At 35.4% G+C, this 19,284-nt stretch overlaps 1 protein-coding gene across 1 annotated transcript; it reads left to right on the top strand.

Moving 5' to 3' along the window:
• Positions 1-742: 742 nt before the first annotated feature.
• LOC104098360 (uncharacterized) lies at positions 743-1,777 on the top strand. The gene is made up of 3 exons (XM_009605079.2): positions 743-1,120; positions 1,280-1,431; positions 1,612-1,777. The coding sequence occupies exons 1-3, from the start codon at positions 743-745 to the stop codon at positions 1,775-1,777; spliced, it is 696 nt and encodes a 231-aa protein (XP_009603374.2).
• The last annotated feature ends 17,507 nt before the right edge of the window (positions 1,778-19,284 follow it).

The following is a 19,284-nucleotide window of genomic DNA, read 5'->3' as shown; positions in this document are numbered from 1 at the left end:
GAAGAAGAAGAAGAAGAAGAAGAAGAAGAAGAAGAAGAAGAAGAAGAAGAAGAAGAAGCTCATTTACAAATTACATGAAGAATCTCTACAGGCCAAATTAGAGAAATTTAAGGGATTGTTACACAAATAGCCTGTCAGATTTAATGTTTACTTTTTTTAGTCAGTATACATAAATTATGCATAGTTATACATATACATATATAACTATATTAGTTCTAGAAGGATCCTCTCTCCTCTCTTCTCTATCACATGAACCCTAATACATTTTTCAAAATTTCGATCGATTCTTTCATGTTCTCATGGTATCAGAGCTAGATTTTGGTCCATCTCGTCCTCATTTATCTTCTGATGTTACCCTCATCGAGTTTCATTGAGGATTTCAATTTGTGTGGGTAGCGATTTGGAGTCTACATACTGTTTTCGTCGGCGGCTTTCCGATTCAATTTGACTCATCTGAGTGTGTTCTGGCTTGTGTTTCTCATTTGTCTGCTGGTGGAGGTTTTATCTAAAAATTTGTGTAGTCGTCGTTAAGCTCGAGAATTCTAGGGTTTCACGACTTCATCCTATTTCATCAATCGTGGTTGTTGTGTTGCTGTGTAGTGTTATTTGGTTGTTGTGTTGCTGTGAAATATTGTTTTGAAGGACGTACTTCCGGTTGCGAAGAATCTGGTAACTCTGTATATCTCTCCTATTTGCATGAGATTCATCGGATAAACTTTCATTGTTGAATGTTATAGTAGTTATGGGATCTACTGATTTTGATGTGAGTAGTGCATTTGGCACACATGAGTTCATTCCCAAACCCTCTAGTCCTTTGTTTGAACAGTCTTCAGATGTTCCAGGTGTTTCGCTTGTACCAGTTTCTTTCTCTGGAATAAATTTTGGGGGTTGGAAAAGGAGTATAATTATTTCTTTGTCTGCTAGGAACAAAATTGCGTTTGTTGATAGTAGTTTGCCTAAACCTCCTGATAATTCCATCGAGTCTAAGCAGTGGGACATATGTAATAATATGGTAATTTCATGGTTAATAAGTTCTTTATCTCCTGATATTGCGGATAGTGTCCAGTATTCTAAAACAGCTAAAGAAATATGGAGACATTTAAATAAAAGATATGGGACTGTAAATGGAACTAAAGCCTTTGAAATTAAGAAAGAACCTGCCTCTACTTGTTAAGGTTCCCTAGATATTGCCTCGTACTTTAACAAATTAAAGAAATTGTGGGATGAATTGAGAGTCGTTTGTAAAAATCATGGAAATCACTGCATTTGTTGTGCAAAGGAAGGTATTCTCAAAAAGGAGGAAGAGGATAGACTTCATCATTTTCTCATGGGGCTGAATGAAGTTTATGTTAGTGTCAGGAGCAACTTGCTCATGATGCAACCACCTCCAACACTAGACAGTGCATATAACATTCTTCTTCAAGATGAAAGGCAAAGGCAGATCAATTCCAACTCTCAGTTTGGTCCCGATTCAACTGCCTTCACTGCCAAAGTCAACCTTAACCATCAGTCCAGTCCCAACACAAATTATAGACCTCCTGGTTCCAACACTTAGAGACAGTATGTCCAAAGAGTGAACTTTGATCAAGCCAAAGGGAATCTATTCTACAGATATTGCAAGAAGAGTGGGCACGTAATTGATAAGTGCTTCAAGCTTCATGGTTTCCCTCCTGGTTTCCCTTCTGATGATTGTATGAATTCTTCTTCTCTTCCTACTGATGGAACTACCAACAATAATTCACAGGGTTCATTGGTACTTGGTTTAACCAAACAGTAACATTCTCAGCTAATGGCTCTTTTACAACATTCCCATGCATCTGATTCTGCACCATCTCAATCTGACCTCAAAGCTTCTACCAATTTTGCTGGTAATATGCTCATTCCCAAAGTAGTGACTTGTTCTCTAGCTTGCATGTTGAGTCAGTCCTCGCCCAATAAATGGATTATTGACTCTGGAGCATCTAATCACATGAGTTATAACAAGGACTTTCTAACCAATATCACACATTTGCCTATTCCTTATCTTGTCACACTTCCTAATAGATATAAAGTTAAAGTTACTTATACTGGGTCTTTTTCTTTATATCCTTCTATTATTCTTTCAGATGTACTTTACATTCCCTCTTTTAAACATAATCTAATTTTTGTGCACAAACTTGTTCTGTTATTGAGATGCATTGCACAATTTAGTTCTGACTCTTGCTTGCTACAGGGCCCTTCTCTGAAGATGCCTCTAGAGCTTGGTAAGCAAGAGGATGGGCTTTACAAGTTTGCTTGCACCACTGACTTTTCTTCTTCAGCTCAAAATGCTTTTACTATGCCTACTACATATAGCTTTCCATCTTTATCTTCTACTACTGTTGATCATAGTTTCGATTCTTCATTGTGTAATTCTAGTTCTTCACAAAATGCTTTGTCTCAATCTATTCCATCTTGTAATGAAGCAGCATTGAATAAAGTGGACATCATTTGGTACCAAAGACTTGCACATGTTCCTTTTGTTAGAATGAATGGCATCTCTGCTATATCTTCCTCTTTATCATCCAAGCAACACTTTCCTTATGAAATATGTCCTATGGCTAGACAAACCAGACTCCATTTCCCTGATAGTTCCATTCATAGTACTCATCCCTTTCAACTCATACATGTGGATTCTTAGGGACCCTACCACACTCCTACACATTTTGGTTCTAGATATTTTTTAACTATAGTTGATGATTTTTCTAAATCTACTTGGACTCATTTAATGGGTTTCAAAAGTAATGCTTTTTATTTGATTAAAGCTTTTGTACCCATTGTCAAAACTTAGTTCCACATTACTATCCAAATAATTAGGAGTGACAATGCCCTAGAACTTGGGGGTAGTCATTTTGCTATTTTCTATTTCTCTGACAATGGTATTATTCATCAAACTACTTGTCCTCATACACCACAACAAAATGGGGTGATTGAAAGAAAGAATAGAACCTTACTTGAGGCTTGTAAGGCTTTATTTTTTCAATCTAAAGCTCCTATTAGGTTTTGGGGGGATTGTTTGCTCACATCAACAAACTCCCATCTAGGATCCTCCACAATAAGTTACCTTTTGAAATCCTTTACAATAAAATCCCTTTTTTATTGTCACTTAAAAACCTTTGGATGTCTAGCTTATGCTATTATACCTATTCCACATAGGGACAAGTTGAAAAGAAGAGTGATAACTTTTGTCTTCCTTGGTTATCCCTTTGCCAAGAAGGGTTAAAATTTTACAACCTAGTAACCAAACAGTTCTTTGTGTCGAGTGATGTGGTTTTCCATGAAGATGTCTTCCCCTTCTCTTCTTCCTACAATGTTTCCCAAACCTCTGTTCCATTCCCACCTCCTTCACCTCCTTCGTATTCTTTTCCTTTTTCCTTCTTCCACTCCTGATCTTGTTCCTCCCACTTCTATTCCTACTTCTCCCATGCCTGCTTCACCTTCTTTTCTTACTTCTGATTCACCCTATCTTCCCTCTGATCCTATTCCTTCTCTTGTGTCTGAATCAGCTCCTTCACCTGTTATTCCTTCTCATGTTCCTACAGCAGCTGCTTCTACTGCTGACCTCTTAGAAGGTCTGACAGAACTCATCATCTTCCTCCCCACTTGACTGATTATGTTTGCCATTTTCCACTTTTCTTCTCTTGCATCTTTACTCTGACTCCTCCTGCCATTTTTGAACCCACTACTTATTCCCAAGTTGCACCTATACCAGCTTGGTAAGATGCTATGAGGAAAGAATTTGAAGCTCTAGAGGTCAATCACACTTGGGATATTATTGCATTGCCTAGTGGGAAGAAATCTATAGGGTGTAAGTGGGTCTATAAGATTTAAGTATAAGGCTGATAGCACTACTGAAAGGTATAAAGCTAGGGTTGTTATTAGGGGTGACACCCAGGTTGAGGGGATGGACTTTAATGAAACATTTTTCCTGTTGTAAAGATGTCCACTGTTAAGTGTCTAGTGGTTGTTTCAGTTAAGAATAGTTAGTCTTTGTTTCAATTAGATGTTAACAATACTTTTTTACATGGTGATTTGGATGAGGAAGTCTATATGAAGCTTCATCCTGGTCTTTCTATCACTACTACCTCTTTTTCTTCTTCTTCTTCTACCTTGGTTTGTCATTTACAAAAGTCCTTTTATGGCTTGAGACAAGCCTCAAGGTAATGGTATGGTAAGCTTTCTCAAGAACTTCACTTTAGAGGCTATACTCATTCCCTTAATGATTACTCCATGTTCATCAAGGGTTCTCCTGGTCATATGGTTATCATTGCTGACTATGTTGATGATATAATATTAACTGGGGATGATCTTGCTGAAATCACTACTTTGAAGACATTTCTGGATGCCCAGATCAAAATCAAAGATCTGGGAACTCTTCATTATTTTTTGGGATTGAGGTTTCTTCTTTAATTGGTGGTGTGCTCTTCAATCAGAAAAAATTTGTATTTGATCTTTTGCGGAAATAGAGGTTGCTTATGTTGTTTGCCCTTTGGATTTAAACTCCAAACTGAAGGCTGATTGTGGTGATCTGTTGGCTCAACTTGAGAGATATAGGAGTCTGGTTGGGAAGCTGTTATTCCTCACCCACACTAGGCCTAATATTTGTTTTGGGGTGCAATATCTCATTCAGTTTCTTCAATCTCCGAGAGTCCCTCATATGGTTGTTGATCTACATATGCTGAGGTACCCCAAGGGCACACCTGATCTTGGCCTATTCTACTCTAACTCCTCTGATTTCACTATCTCAGCATATTCAGACAGTGATTGGGCAGCCTGCCCAGACACTAGGTGATCCGTTACTAGATTCTGTGTGTTTCTGTGTGAAAGCTTAATTTCTTGGAAGTCTAAGAAGCATCATGTCGTGTCTCTCTCTTCTGTTGAGGCCGAATATAGAGCCCTCAGCAAGGTGGTGGCTGAATTGACATGGCTTGCACGGGTTCTAGATGATTTTGGTATGTAGGTTTCTCATCCCATTTCTGTATTTTGTGACAACCAAGCAGCTGTTCATATTGCCAAAACCCAGTTTTTCACGAACGAACAAAGCATACTGAGGTCGATTGTCACTTTGTTCGAGGGAAGCTTTCTAATGGTTTCATTCAACTTTCTCATGTTTCCACTTCAAAGCAGCTTGCTGATGTTCTCACCAAACCTTTAACTGGGCTGCTTCATCAACAATTTATTCGCAAGTTGCAGGTGTTATCCTCCTCCAACTTGAAGGGGGAGTTGGACTCGTAGACTATTTGGCATTTGGGCCCAAAAGGAAAGACTGATCAGCATAGCCCTTATTTATTTTACTTGCATTTGGGCCTATTGTAATACAAAACTGGCCCGTTTATATTTTAGTAGTTAACCTATTCAGATTTTACATTGTATGTGTAATTTGGGCCAATATATAATAAGAGGGGCAACCCGAATAACCCCATCGGGGTCATTTTCTTCAAATCAGTTCTAGAAGGATCCTCTCGCATCTCTTCTCTCTCACATGAACCCTAATACATTTTCCAAAATCCCGATCGATTCTTTCATGTTTTCAAATACAACAAATACTCCAAGGTTATTTACTCCAAAGACAACTTTAGAAAAAAGAAGTTTATTATTTCTTGATATTTGAAAAAATTAAATACTATGAACTACATAAAAAATGTGAAAAAATCAATTAAAATGAAGGAGAGGGAGTAATATTTTTCAAGTTAAATTCATGTTCAAATATTGCGCAAAACGACTAAGAATAAATCCATAGTCCACAATCCACATGGTGAAACTTGGAATTTTTTTCAATTGTTTAAACATTGGGTTCGGATGTCGGAAGTTGTTAAGTCTGCCTCCCACATTTGAGAAACGTTTTTAGTTCTATGTTCACATTTCAATTCTTTGACTGGAGATCTCCATTCAATATATATATATATATATATAAAAGAAGTTGTCGAGATTTGACTCAAGTTACGGGTGGCAAGTGGGAAGTGGGAAGTGAGAAGTCGGAACGACGCGTAACGAAATGTGTATTTTAAGAGATTAATTGCATGTGTGTTTCTTCCTCACAACTACGTACAAGCATATACATAATAACCAACCATTTCTGAACATAACGCAAAAACTGACAGCTCTCAAGAAATGAAGAATATTGCTGCGTTCTACATTTTTGTAATTTTTCTTATTTTATCAATGGATACATTATGTTTGCGAGGCGAATCCAGGATCTTAGAGTTAGAGTACTTGTCCACTCTCAAATTCAAAGAGAATATGAGTCATGTCCGAGGTCGGAGTAACAGGCAGCTGCTCAAACCTAATCCTTCGCCTATGGCAAATTCTCGTAATCAACAGATCGGATCCAGTCCACCACCCATTATGAAATAACAAGTTTTGATTTTGCAGTCCTTTTTAGTTTCAAAATGTTCAAAATTTGTGAAAAATTGTACAATTGAAACAATTGGTCAGATGATTTGATAAGCCTCATGGGAAATTTGTTCTCACAGTATGAATTATTCGAGGCTTGTAATTTTTATGGCTAGTTGATTGATTTATTTAGTTAAATATCATTTATTTTATGAATAAATATTTTTGTTTGTTTATTTCCTTCTAATTGCGTACTTCCTTAGATCTATGTTAATAAATAATAAGAAATGAATTGAAACCTTTAACTACTTTAATGAATTATAACTTGCTACTTGTAGAAAACCGCTGGAACTTCATTCATTTTGATCATCAATTTTATCCATTTTCTATCAACCAAATCAAGGAAAGCGAAAAAAGAAAGATGAAATAGATCAGCTTGCAGATTTATAGTGTAGCTGTGATCTCAGAAATGTCTGCAAATAGGATAGATATTTATAGAGATTCAATAGGGTAACCAATATGCCGTTTCAAGAATGGATGCACGGTTAAAATTTTGAATTACCTTTTAAATAAATGCCAACACACATAGAGCAGCTAGTTATATATACGTAATTTGTATTAGTATAGAAAATTTAAGTTATGTATATGTAAAGACTTTTTTACAATTAATGTTTATCAAAAAAGTTATATATAATTATCTTATAATATAAGTAATCTGATTGTCGAAATATTTGTACGCCGTCAATTAGGGATATCAATGAATATTTAAAAATCGACTAAATTGATCGAACCGTACTGTGCCGAACCGATTTTTAGATTTCTTTTAATAAAACCGTAGGGTTTTCTATAAATTTATAACTGTACCAATAATTAGGGTAGATTTTTTATTTTATAAAAATAAACCGAAAAGATACCGAACCGTACCGAATAAATTTACATGTAAAAAATATATTTATATATTAAGTTAAAAATAATAATGTATTAAAAATTTTCTTGGGCCTTGAAATTGTGAAAAACGGTTACAAGCCAACAAGTAATTAAACTTAAAATCTTAATTCCCAAACCTATAATGATACTCCTATTGAAACTAAATTATTTCCAGCATATTTACTAGCAAGACATAAGGTATTCTAGCGATTAGTAGTAAATTACAATGTATTGAATATATTTCCTTTCGTATGATTTAGATTTATCTTTTTTAATATTTAATCTTTTATAGACTTTATTTTTGAGTTCCAATTTGGTTAATATCTTTTCACTCGGTTAATATCTTTGTTTAGTTGCTTTTACATTATTATTATAGAATAGTTGATTGATCTATACTTCTTCGTATTTGCTTACATAGATGTCAAAGCCATTTCACGTGGAGATTCACAGCATTGTGTAGTCACTTTACTAATACCAAAAATGCTAACTGAAGTGGTCGCTTCAATCGGCAAAATCAAGGGCGTAGCTCCAATCAACTAAATAAAATTTTGCTATCAATTCAATGGCTTTGCACCGACAATAATTGTTCTATTCAATTCACTAACTTTAATTTTCCTCTTCTACTAAAGAAAAGAAAATTTTGTCATCAATTCTCTGCTCTGTTTTTTTCCCCTTTCTTTGATTGGAGATTTCCATTCAAACATGATTTGTTTTATTCATATTGAGTTGTAGAGGTTTGACTCAAAGTTATGGTTGGCAAGTGCAAACGCGTAACTAAATGAATATTTTAAGAGATTAATTCCCTTTGTGGACTTCTTCCTTACGACCAGAAGCATATATCACAAAAGACATATCCATTTCTGAACTTAACACACAAACATTGTGACAAGTCAAGAAATGAAGAATCTTTCTGCTTTCTACATTCTTGCAATTTTCCTTATTTTGTCAATGGATACATTGTGTCCACAAAGTGAATCAAGAATCTTAGGGTTGCCCCTTGTCAAATTCAAAGAGTATTAGTCATGTGCGAGGTCGTAGTAACAGACAGCTTCCTATCAAACTCAATCCTTCGCCAGTCAAAATTTTCTAACAGTAAATTTTCTTGTTGCACGCAGAGGCTATAGTCCACCACCGATCGATGAGCATGAAATAAGGAAGCTCTCAATGATGGAGACAGATCTAGGATTCTAAGTTGATGGTTCAGACTTAAAATATTTATTAGTGGACTGATTGTACTAATTGTCTTTTATAATTGTCTTTGAGCCGAGGGTCTTTCGGAAACAGTCTCTCTACTCCTTCGGGGTAGGGGTAAGGTTTGCGTACACACTACCCTCCAGACCCCATTAGTGGAATTTTACTGGGTTGTTGTTATTGTCTTTTATAATTACAGCTTCAGAATTAATATTTTTATACTCCCCGTCTATGATATATACTGATTTAGCACGACCAAGACATATCGGCGCAATTTTCCGGAGGCACCGTATGAACATAACTGATTTGCAATACTTTTTATGCGGTTTCTAAATATGTAACTTATTCAAAAAGTTGTGAAATTGGCACTTGAATTGAAATAAAAAGTCAGATGTTTTGACTTTCTTATTCTGAAGTTTACCGTTCCTTTTTAGAAAAAACGAGTATTATTATTAGAAAATAAATAGGAGTAGATTATTTATGATTGATAAAGATTACGTTGGGAGTTACAGTTTGGAACTATGTTCCAATTCTCTAAAATTTGAAAGACTGCAGGTAAACACATGAGTACATCAAAAATTATTTATAAACTGATATGGGCGTACCAAAACACCTTCATAACTAATCCCTTCAGAAATATCAGAATGACATATTTTCCTAAAAAAATATCGTTAGCACAATTTGACGAAGTGGTCCGATGCAACATCAATAATAATATGTCAAGTGTATTCGCGTAGGTGAGGTCTGGGTAAGCGGTCTGATCCAAATATATAAAATTAAATTACAAGAATCTCTCAGTTCTAAATTTAATATAGTTTTAAATGAAGTGTAGATAGATTTTGAGTCAAGTTCTACTATCACCTATTAACAAAAATATAAATTGGTTTTATAACAACTTAATGCTATGATAAACTTGAATCTTTGGATACATTTTGATGTAAAACAAGCATATGTTGATGATTTTAACTGATTTCAGGTGATTGTGCATATGAATTGGAATTGAGAAAATGGAGGAAAAGTAGCGAAAAGTCAAGTATAAAAAGGGATTTTGCGAACGCTGGTCTAAGAACGCAAAAAATTGATCCAAATGCTTAAGAGGGAAAATAAACGCTCATAAAGCTACACTAAGGTGGAACTTATATATTTTGCCAAAAAAAGAATTGAACGGCGCATAAAAGGACGTGTTAAGACATAAAACAAATAAAGAATATTCCCTCTTTAAAACTCTAATTTTTAAATGAGGTAGCTTGCATAATTCAGTAGTTTCTTTTTGACTTCTTCAAAAACTGCTGAATTAGTTGAAAATCAATTTTACGAATGGGACGGGCAACAGCAATGGGACAGTTGTGTTTAATTACTAGTCGTATTTAATTCTAGTACATGCTTGGCAGCAATTTTCATCGTGTTTTAATATTCTTAAATATAGTCTCTCCGATTCTATTTACCTGTCAGTTGTCACATCAGTCTTTACACATTAAGAAAAGTTAATAATAAGAATTATTTGACTAATTCATCCTTCGACATTTCACTATATTAATCTCTCCAATGAATGCTCACCCTATTAACGTGCCGCGTTCATTAATTGGGTAGAGTGAAAAGGAAATGAGTGGAGAAAATTAAGTAAAGTGTTATATTTTAACTTTAAAATTAAATGCTCTTTTTAATAAATAAAAGAAAATTAAACGCTCTTCAGTCTCTTCTTTCCTTAAACCAATCAACCCCTCAATAAACCAAGAAGGAACCCTTTTTGCTCCTAGAAAAATTATTATTTTTTGACATGTCGAATAGTATTTTTATTTGGCAGAATAGCCTTACTCTCATTATTTTAGGTAAAATTCAGATCACCATAGTAATTTTGGAATTTACAGGCTTCAACAAAGTAAATCCTCAAAAACAGAGACATAAAAAGGGGGCAACAACCAACGAGCAACCTACCATCACTATAATTTAGTTTGAAAAATATAGTTTAAAAAAAGGAGGCAACAACCACTTTTTGGGCAACAAACTATACTTTCAATTCTTATACCGCAAAATCCTTTTTTCTGATAGACACTTAAAACGGAGTCCAGATCCTCGATGAGGTTATGAGAGTTGGGCCTATCTCTATTGGGCCTTCTTTTATTTGTACTTCAGGGACCGACCCTTGTCCGGTTATATTTCTCTTTTAGCCACATTTGCTTATACATATAAATGGAGTCACTTGACTCTATTATTAATTAATGGATCACATTTTATTTACCCCCTTGTCTCATGTATTTTCTCTCTCACCGACTTAGGCAATTAGGGTTTTCTCTTCGATCCAAGCTACAATTTCACTTCGATTTCATGGCTTAACATGGTATCAGAGCGTGGATCCAAGTTGTCCGCGACGTTCTTCATCTGTTTAGTTTTTTCGATTTCGTCAATCTCGGTGTTCTCCGACGAGTTCGTTGTTTCAGATGAAAATTGAGGTTTCCTGCAAAAGTTTGCTTCTACAAAACCAGGCTTCACCTTCTTTGAGTTCACTGAAGGATTTCTAGTAACATCCTTTCGATTCCTCACAATTAACCGTTAGATTGCTCAAGTTTTGTGATTGGTCAAGTTCTGTGTCCTAATTTTGAAAATTTTCACATGTATGCCTTGGTCTTCTATGTGTTTGACATTAACGTTGGGAGTATATATTGAGAAAACTTGTTGTAAAGTTGTTTTGTGCATCAAACTTAGTTTGTGCTCTATTTCGATTTTGACCTGCTCGCATGGCCCCAGACTCGACCTCTACCTCATCGCCTCCATCTGCTGTAAATTCATCTTGCACCTCACTTGACCCTTCCCATCCATTATATGTGTATGCATAAGATAATCCGGGGGTTACAATAGTGATTGTACCTTTCTCTGCTACTGGTTATGTATCTTGGAGAAAGAATATTTTATTGTTCTGTCTGCTAAGAACAAGGCTGGGATGATTAATGGAAGAATTACTCAGCCACCTCCCGACTCCCCTCTATATGATCATTGGCTAAGATGCAATGACATGGTCTTTGCATGACTGAGTAATTCATTATATAGGGATATTGCTGATAGTTTACTTCATTGTGACACTGCAAGAGACCTTTGGAAAGACATAGAGGAGAGATATGGTCAGTCTAATGTTAGTAGGTACTACCAAATCCAAAGAGAGATTGCCAAATTTACCAAAAGAGAGAAAACTGTAGCTTGTGTTCAGTTTGATGATCCTAGAATTGATTCTCCTTCAACTCCTGAGATCTTACCTGGCAGTCTAGTCTGTGGCTTCAGTAAAGAATAGTATCAACACCTCATGAGTCTATTTCAACAGTCTCAACTATCTGCTGCAACTCAGGATCCTAGCATTGGCTTTTCTGCTATGGGAGCATTTACATGTGTGTTTTGTAGTTTTGTTGTGTATGTTGTTGCTTTATGTTTTACTTCTCAATTAGAGGCCAATACTTGGATTTTAGATTCAGGAGTTACCAACCACATGATTCCACATAAAGAACTTCTACACAATATTCAACCCTTACCTTTTTCTTACTTAGTAACACTTCTAAATGGTTACAACGTAAAAGTCAATTGTACTAGTTTTTTAAAACTGTGTAATGATCTCATTTTAGCCAATGTACTTCTAGTTCCTTCCTTTCAATTCAATTTGGTTTTTGTGCCACAATTAGTTGATCAATTTCACTGTACAATCCTCTTTACCAATATTTCTTGTTGTGTACAAGCCCCTTCTCTGAATAGGCCACTGAAAATTAGTAGAGCTGCTAATAGGTTTTATGTCATTCATTCAGATCTTTTTATGGGACAGTCTGTTTCATCTATAAATATCATTTCGACTGCTTCTTCATTTCTTAAATGTGATTACAGTACTTGCACTACTACTTATAATCATGTTTCTTCTATTAATAAAGTTGATCTTTTTTTGGCATCAAAAGTTAGGGCATATGCTATTTAATAAAATAAAGTCTATTTCAGTTTTATCTGATAAATTGTCTTCAAAAAAAATCTTATATCTGCCATATTTTCCCTCTAGCTAGGCAGCAGAGACTTCCATTCCCAGATAGCACTATAAAGTCTATCCATTCTTTTCAACTTGTATACATTGACTTATGGGGTCCTAGAACATATAATGGTTTTAGGTATTTTTTTACCATTGTTGATGACTATTCAAGGGTGACCTAGACACATCTACTCTCTTGCAAGAGTAATGCTTTCTATAATCAAAGCTTTTGTTTTCATGGTCCAAAATTAATTCAACTCTAAAGTTCAGACTATTAGGTTTGACAATGCATTTGCGCTAGGTTCTAGTTATCCAATTTTCTCCTATTTTGCCGATTCTAGTATCCTTCACCAGACCACAATTCCCCATAAACCTCAACAAAATGGAGCAGTTGAGAGGAAACACAAACACCTTCTAGAAACATCAAGAGCCCTTTTGTTCCAATCCAAGCTACCTGTCAAGTATTGGGGTGATTTTGTCATCAGTGCGACCTACGTAATCAATAGGTTTCCCACTAGCGTCTTATACAATCTCTTCCCTTTTGAGAAACTTCATGGTCATCCTCCTACATATTCTCATTTAAGAACTTTTGATAATCTTTGCTTTGCTACTTTGCCAAAGGTGGGTAGGGATAAGTTCCAACCTATGACATCTCCCTGTATTTTTCTAGGTTATCTTCTAGGAAAGAAAGGTTATAAACTGCTGAACCTCACATCTCATTCCATCCTATTCTATAGGGATTTTATTTTTCATGAACATATCTTTCTCTACCATTCTTCCTCTCCACATCATGTTTTTCCTACTTCCTCTAATTCCTTTGCAGACATCTTACCTCCTCCTACACCTTCTTCACCTCACCCTGCTTCACCTGTCCCTTCTCCTCCTCCTATTTCTCATGCCTCTTCTCCTCCTCTTCTTTCCACCCACTCTATTATCCCTATTGTTCCTTCTTCTGTACCCCTTAGGAAATCTACTAGAGAATCTACCACACCTGTCTACCTTCAGGATTATGTCTTTTACTCTGTTATTACCACATTTCCTGTGAATCCCAAGATTACCTCTACTGAGATTCACATACATAAACCTTAGTTTTACCATCAAGCAACACCTTATCCTACATGGAAGGATGCTATACTCAAAGAGTTCTAAGCCTCAGAGGCCAATCAGACTTGGGATATTGTCTCTTTACCTCCAGGGAAGAAAGCCATACCATGTAAATGGGTATATAAAATCAAGCAAAGGTCTGATGGTTTTATTGAAAGGTATAAGGCAATGCTAGTTATTAGGGGGGCTCTTAGAAAGAAGGCGTAGACTACGTTGAAATTTTCAGTCTAGTTGTCAAGATCAAAATTGTCAAGTATTTTTTTGCCTTGGCTGTCAAGCATGGTTGGACTGTCCATCAATTGGATCTCAATAATGCTTTCCTTCATGGAGAACTTCATAAAGAGGTGTACATGAAGATCCCCTTGGGCTTGACTGTTGCTCCCTTTTATTCTGATCCTCCTTTGGTATGCAAGCTGAAGAAGTCTCTATATGGTCTAAAGCAGGCATCTAGATAGTGGTTTGTAAAGCTGTCACAGTCCCTTATTTCTTGAGGTTACTCTCCCAGAAAAATGACTCTTCCTTATTCACCAAAACCATTGACTCCTCCATTGTCATATTGGTAGTTTATGTGGATGACATCCTATTAGCTGGGGATAATTATCAAGAGATGACAGACCTAAAGGCCTTCTTAGATCATCAGTTCAGAATCAAAGATCTTGGTTCAGTCCATTACTTTCTTGGTCTTGAGGTTTTCCTTGTAGCAGATGGTTATGTGGTTCATCAGCACATGTATACCGCTGATCTTCTCTCTGAATTTCATTGTATGGATTCTAAACCTGTCACTACCCTCCTTGATCCCAGAACAAGCTTCATGTTGACTCTCGTGATCCTATTTTTGATCCCTCCATCTACAAAAGATTAATTGGAAAGATGAACTTCTTGCAGCACCTCAGGCCTGACATCTCCTTCCCTGTTCAGCATTTGAGTCAGTTCTTGATGTCTCCTAAGGTTTCACATATGTTGGCTTCCCTACATTTTTTAAGATACTTTCTTAATGACCCTGCTCAAGGTATATTACTCAACAACTCTTCTGATTTCTCCTTGAAGGCCTATTCTGACTCAGATTGGGTTGGCAGCCTTCCCTATCTCAAGGAGGTCTGTTACTGGTTATTTTATTATTCTTAGTGATTCTCCTGTCTCTTGGAAGTCTAAGAAACATGCCACTTTTTCTTTAAGCTCTGCTAAGGCTGAATATCGAGCATTAAGACATGTGGTTGCTGAGGTTTCTTGGTTACTTAGGCTTCTTGCTAATATGGGGTTGTCTATTTCTTCTCCAGTTCCTGTTTTTTGTGACAGCTAGGTTGCTGTGCATATTGCCAGAAATTCTATTTTTCATGAGCGCACCAAACATATTGAAGTGGATTGTCATTATGTTAGAGATGTTCTTTCTACTGGTATGATATCCCTTCAGCATGTGCACACCTCTGCTCAGCTTGCTGATATGCTTATCAAGGCCTTGACGGGTGTTCCTCGCCACAGACTCTAATGCAAGCTTGGTATTCATTCACCCTCAACCTTGGGGGGGAGGGGGGGTGATAGACACTTAAAACAGAGCCCAGATCCTGGATGAGGTTATGAGAGTTGGGTCTATATCTATTGGGCCTTCTTTATTTGTACTTCAGGGATCTGGCCCTTGTTCGGTTATATTTCTCTTTTGGCCACATTTACTTGTACATATAAATAGAGTCACCTGACTCTATTATTAATCAATGGATCACATTTTATTTACCCGCTTGTCTCATGTATTTTCTCTCTCACCGACTTAGGCAATAGGGTTTTCTGTTCGATCCAAACCTACAATTTCTCTTCGATTTCTTGGCTTAATATTTTCTTCTCCCCCATAGTAGCAGCATAACTAATCAGGAGAAAGGGAGATTAGAGAGACAGCATTTGATTTAGTTTGAAATGAATCTTCATATGGTAATTTTGATGCAGTACTCTATTTTTATTTTCAATATCTAGTCTTAATTAAGAATAAAAAATTAGGAGGGTATGGGGGCAGAAAGAAAGTGGGGTTCGATAGGAAGGATGGGGAAAGCAGAAGGGAAAAATAGGGGACAAAGAAGGGGTTCAACTAAGGCTGTCCAACGGGACGGGACGTCCCATCCCGCGTCCCGGTCCCGTCCCGTCCCGTCCCATCCCGCCTGTCCCGTCCCGTCATGCCTGTCCCGCGTCCTTTTTTTTTTTGAATTCTAGCCGTTGGGCAACGGCTCCAATTGCTTACTAAATTTTAGAAAAATTTTATTATGCTACAAAATAATTTTTTAGTATATATTATCCTACTGTTACACAAATATTATGGTATATTTGTGAAATTTTTGTTGTATTTGGTAAGTATAAAACTAATCCAACTAATGCACCGGCCATTAATGAAATAATTGTAAAATTTAAAAAGTATTTTTTCCCTATTCCCCAAGTTTATTTAATTTCTACTATACTTAACCCATACTTGTTCGTAAAATTTATGAGAATTTAGCAATTCAAGAAAATGAACAACCATCTCTCGAAGACTGTCAAGCTAACATATACTCTTATATTAGATCAATGTTTTATAAATATAAATCTATGGAAACAACAAGTGGTGAAACTACTCCTTCTACTTCTAAGTCTAGAGTAGAAGTTATATGGGAAGATATGGATGATATAACACGTTTTGATTCCTCTATTGATGATGAACTTGATTCTTATCTTAATCAAGGATTGGAAAGTATTAAAGACGAAGAAGGCAACGAACAACTTTTGGCATGGTAGAGGGAGCGTGGCAATACTTTTCCAACACTTTCAATAATGGCCTGAGATATCCTTTCTATTCATGCATCATCAGTAGCATCGGAGAGTGCTTTTAGCGCGACAAGATTTCAAATAGGAGATCATAGACATTCATTAGCGGAGGACCCTACCTAGGAGGTGGCTGTGTAGATTAGGTGCTCTTCGAAAGAATTATATTTGTATGTGAGATTTGAAAGTTCTATTAATAAAATAAAAGGCTCTAAGCGTTTGAATTTTTTTTATGAATTGTCTTACACTCTTACTTAGTTACTTAATGACTTAAAATTATATTAAATAAATTATAACTCTATTATAAATTAATAATTACTAGAATATTTCATTACAAGTCTTTTGTTTTAATATTTTATAATTCTTTACTTAGTTTCCTAATTTTGTTTAATTTTTAAGTTTATTAAATAAGTTAAAAAATTAGTTGTTGCAAACTTTAAAAACTTAGTCATTATCAAAAGAATAACCGTTGCGAAACTCAATGCTTAAATAATTTTTTTTTAAACGACACTTAAGGCCCGCGAACCCGTCCCGTCCCTTCCCGTCCCGTTTGTTAGCGGGACAGGATGGGTCTATCGTCCGTCCCGTCCTGTCCCATTTGTTAGCGGGATGGGATGGGCCTACTGTTTCGTCCCGTTTGTCCCGTCCCGTCCCGTCCCGTTAATTTTATCCCGTCTCGTCCAGTCCCGTCCCGTTGGACAGCCATAGGTTCAACACAGGTGGGGCCGAAGGGGGTAGGGATCTGCTTGGGTTAAGCAATTATTTTACTCTTTTTCTTTTTATTGTTATTTGTTTTTACGATTTTTAGAATTTTTAGATTAAAATTAATACATCCACTTAGGGGTATAAATGGATCGGGTTGGTTCAGTTTTTATCAAAATCAAACCAAACTAACTATATTGGTTCGATTTTTTCAGATTTTCGGATTTTTTTTGTAACATGAATATTATTTCAATCTTACTTCGTTAAAGTTATAGATAAAGTTTTGATAAGTGAATATATGTTTATTAAAAATTTAAAAACTGACAAACATATGATCTATTAAAATATTCTTATGGGATAATTTTGTTAATAACACATGATAATTATTTTTTTAGTCTTCTAACAATAATTTTTCGTTGATGTACGCTTTTAAGGTTAACCGAATTCATTAATTAAGCATAAAATCAATATGAAAGCTAAATAATTATATATTCTATTTAATTTTAAAATTATCAAACTACCATTTCAAATTCGAAAAAGGTATAAGAATTTAACAGATTTTGACATATGAATATGAAAGAACAAAGAGATTGACGCATTTCAATAACACGTGATAAGTAAGTGATGATACAACTCTTTATTTAACGTAAATAAAAATGGATGCATTTCATAGTTCTATTAAATATTACATCCTATGGAGTCCCAAATATTTCTAGACATTTTCTAAAGAAAATTCTATATAAAATCTTTAAAAAATATATAAATTATATATTTATATGTCGGGTTGGTCGAATTTTTTTACTCCATACCAAACCAAATCAAATCAAACGTAATCAGGTTTTTAATCGGTTTGTTTTGACTTTTCGGTTTGATGCGATTTTCCGGTTCGGTTTGAACACCCCTACATCCACTCCCCTTTTTATAGCGTGTAACCACTCATTTTTTTGACTCTGCAAAACAAATACTACATAAACTCAGTCAATGGTCAATGAGGTTTAAAATATATATTTTGACTAAGTTCAAGTATTTGAATGAAACTATATCGAGTACAGGGATCGGAATGACAATTACAGTTGTTTGTCAAGTCATTCTGCCTTTTTATTATCTACCATGAAGCAGAATATTATCTTTTTTTTTTAAATTTATTTTTTGTTATATAACATTTTCTCTGGATACAAGTGAACTAAAAATAACATTCAGTAGCATAACTTAGTAGACTTTTCTTACGCTGATCAATGTTTTCAGACCCAATAGGGTTGAAATTTATATGTTCAAAGTCGCGAATGGTGCTGTCAATATGCGAGACAGCCTAATACCGGAAAATGACTTCTATATAAGGGGTTTTTCCTTAAAATAATTTATGTCATACCAAATTATTTAGGGTGATTGATACGAGTAATTATAGTAAAAATAGCACGGGCTAGTTAGTTTTCGGACTGATCATTCAAAAATAGCCAGCATTTGTCAAATCATTGAAAAATAGCCACTATTTTGCTGCAACAGAGACCGGTCCAGCATAATATACTGGGGTTCGGTGCACCTGTGTATGAACTTCCAGCATATTATGCTGGAACTCCAACACGCGAAAGGTTCCAGCATAATATACTGGAGATTCGAGCACCTGTGTATGAACTTCCAGCATATTATACTGGACCGGTATACTTTGCTGGAATTCCATTATATTATGCTGGAGTTCTAGTATACTTATGCTGGAACTCCAGTATAATATACTGGAGTATTTTCCGGATTTTGAACAGAGTTTTCGTTCAAATTTATCTTTACATGAAAAGTGGCTAAATTTCGATTACTTTAAAAGTGTGGCTATTTTTGAATAACCACTTGTAAATCTGACTATTTTTTAATTTCTCCCGTAATTATATTAGGGGTTGGTCTTTAAATATTGCCCCCTTTTTTAAGTATTTAGAAAATGACCCCGGTTCACTACCGAATTGGTAGATTTATGCTATATTTATTTTATTTATATTGTTAATTGTTTACAAACTCTACCTAGCTAGTTGACATAACTTTATAATTATTTATTTGTTCATCAAACTCTACCATATTGTCGTGATTTTATGTTAACTGCATTCAACCAAGCTATTTGTTAGATTGCTCATAAACTCTCCCCAGTTGGCATGATTTTGTGCTTGTTTAATTGTTTACCAAGTTTTATCAGATTGACATAACTTTGTGGTATTTTCAATTGACCTATCTATTAAATTGTTCATCAAACTCTA

Source organism: Nicotiana tomentosiformis, chromosome 6, assembly GCF_000390325.3.
Source record: "Nicotiana tomentosiformis chromosome 6, ASM39032v3, whole genome shotgun sequence".
NCBI lineage: Eukaryota > Viridiplantae > Streptophyta > Magnoliopsida > Solanales > Solanaceae > Nicotiana > Nicotiana tomentosiformis.
Note: the sequence above shows the minus strand (reverse complement) of the source record. Positions and strands in the feature narration are given on the sequence as shown.

Bases quoted from the DNA above. Each gene is read 5' to 3' on its own strand.
- LOC104098360 (XM_009605079.2), top strand. From the start codon at position 743: ATGGGATCTACTGATTTTGATGTGAGTAGTGCATTTGGCACACATGAG. The intron at 1,121-1,279 runs GTAAATGGAACT...TGTTGTGCAAAG, and splicing joins TAAATAAAAGATATGGGACT to GAAGGTATTCTCAAAAAGGA. The intron at 1,432-1,611 runs GCAAAGGCAGAT...TCTATTCTACAG, and splicing joins ATTCTTCTTCAAGATGAAAG to ATATTGCAAGAAGAGTGGGC.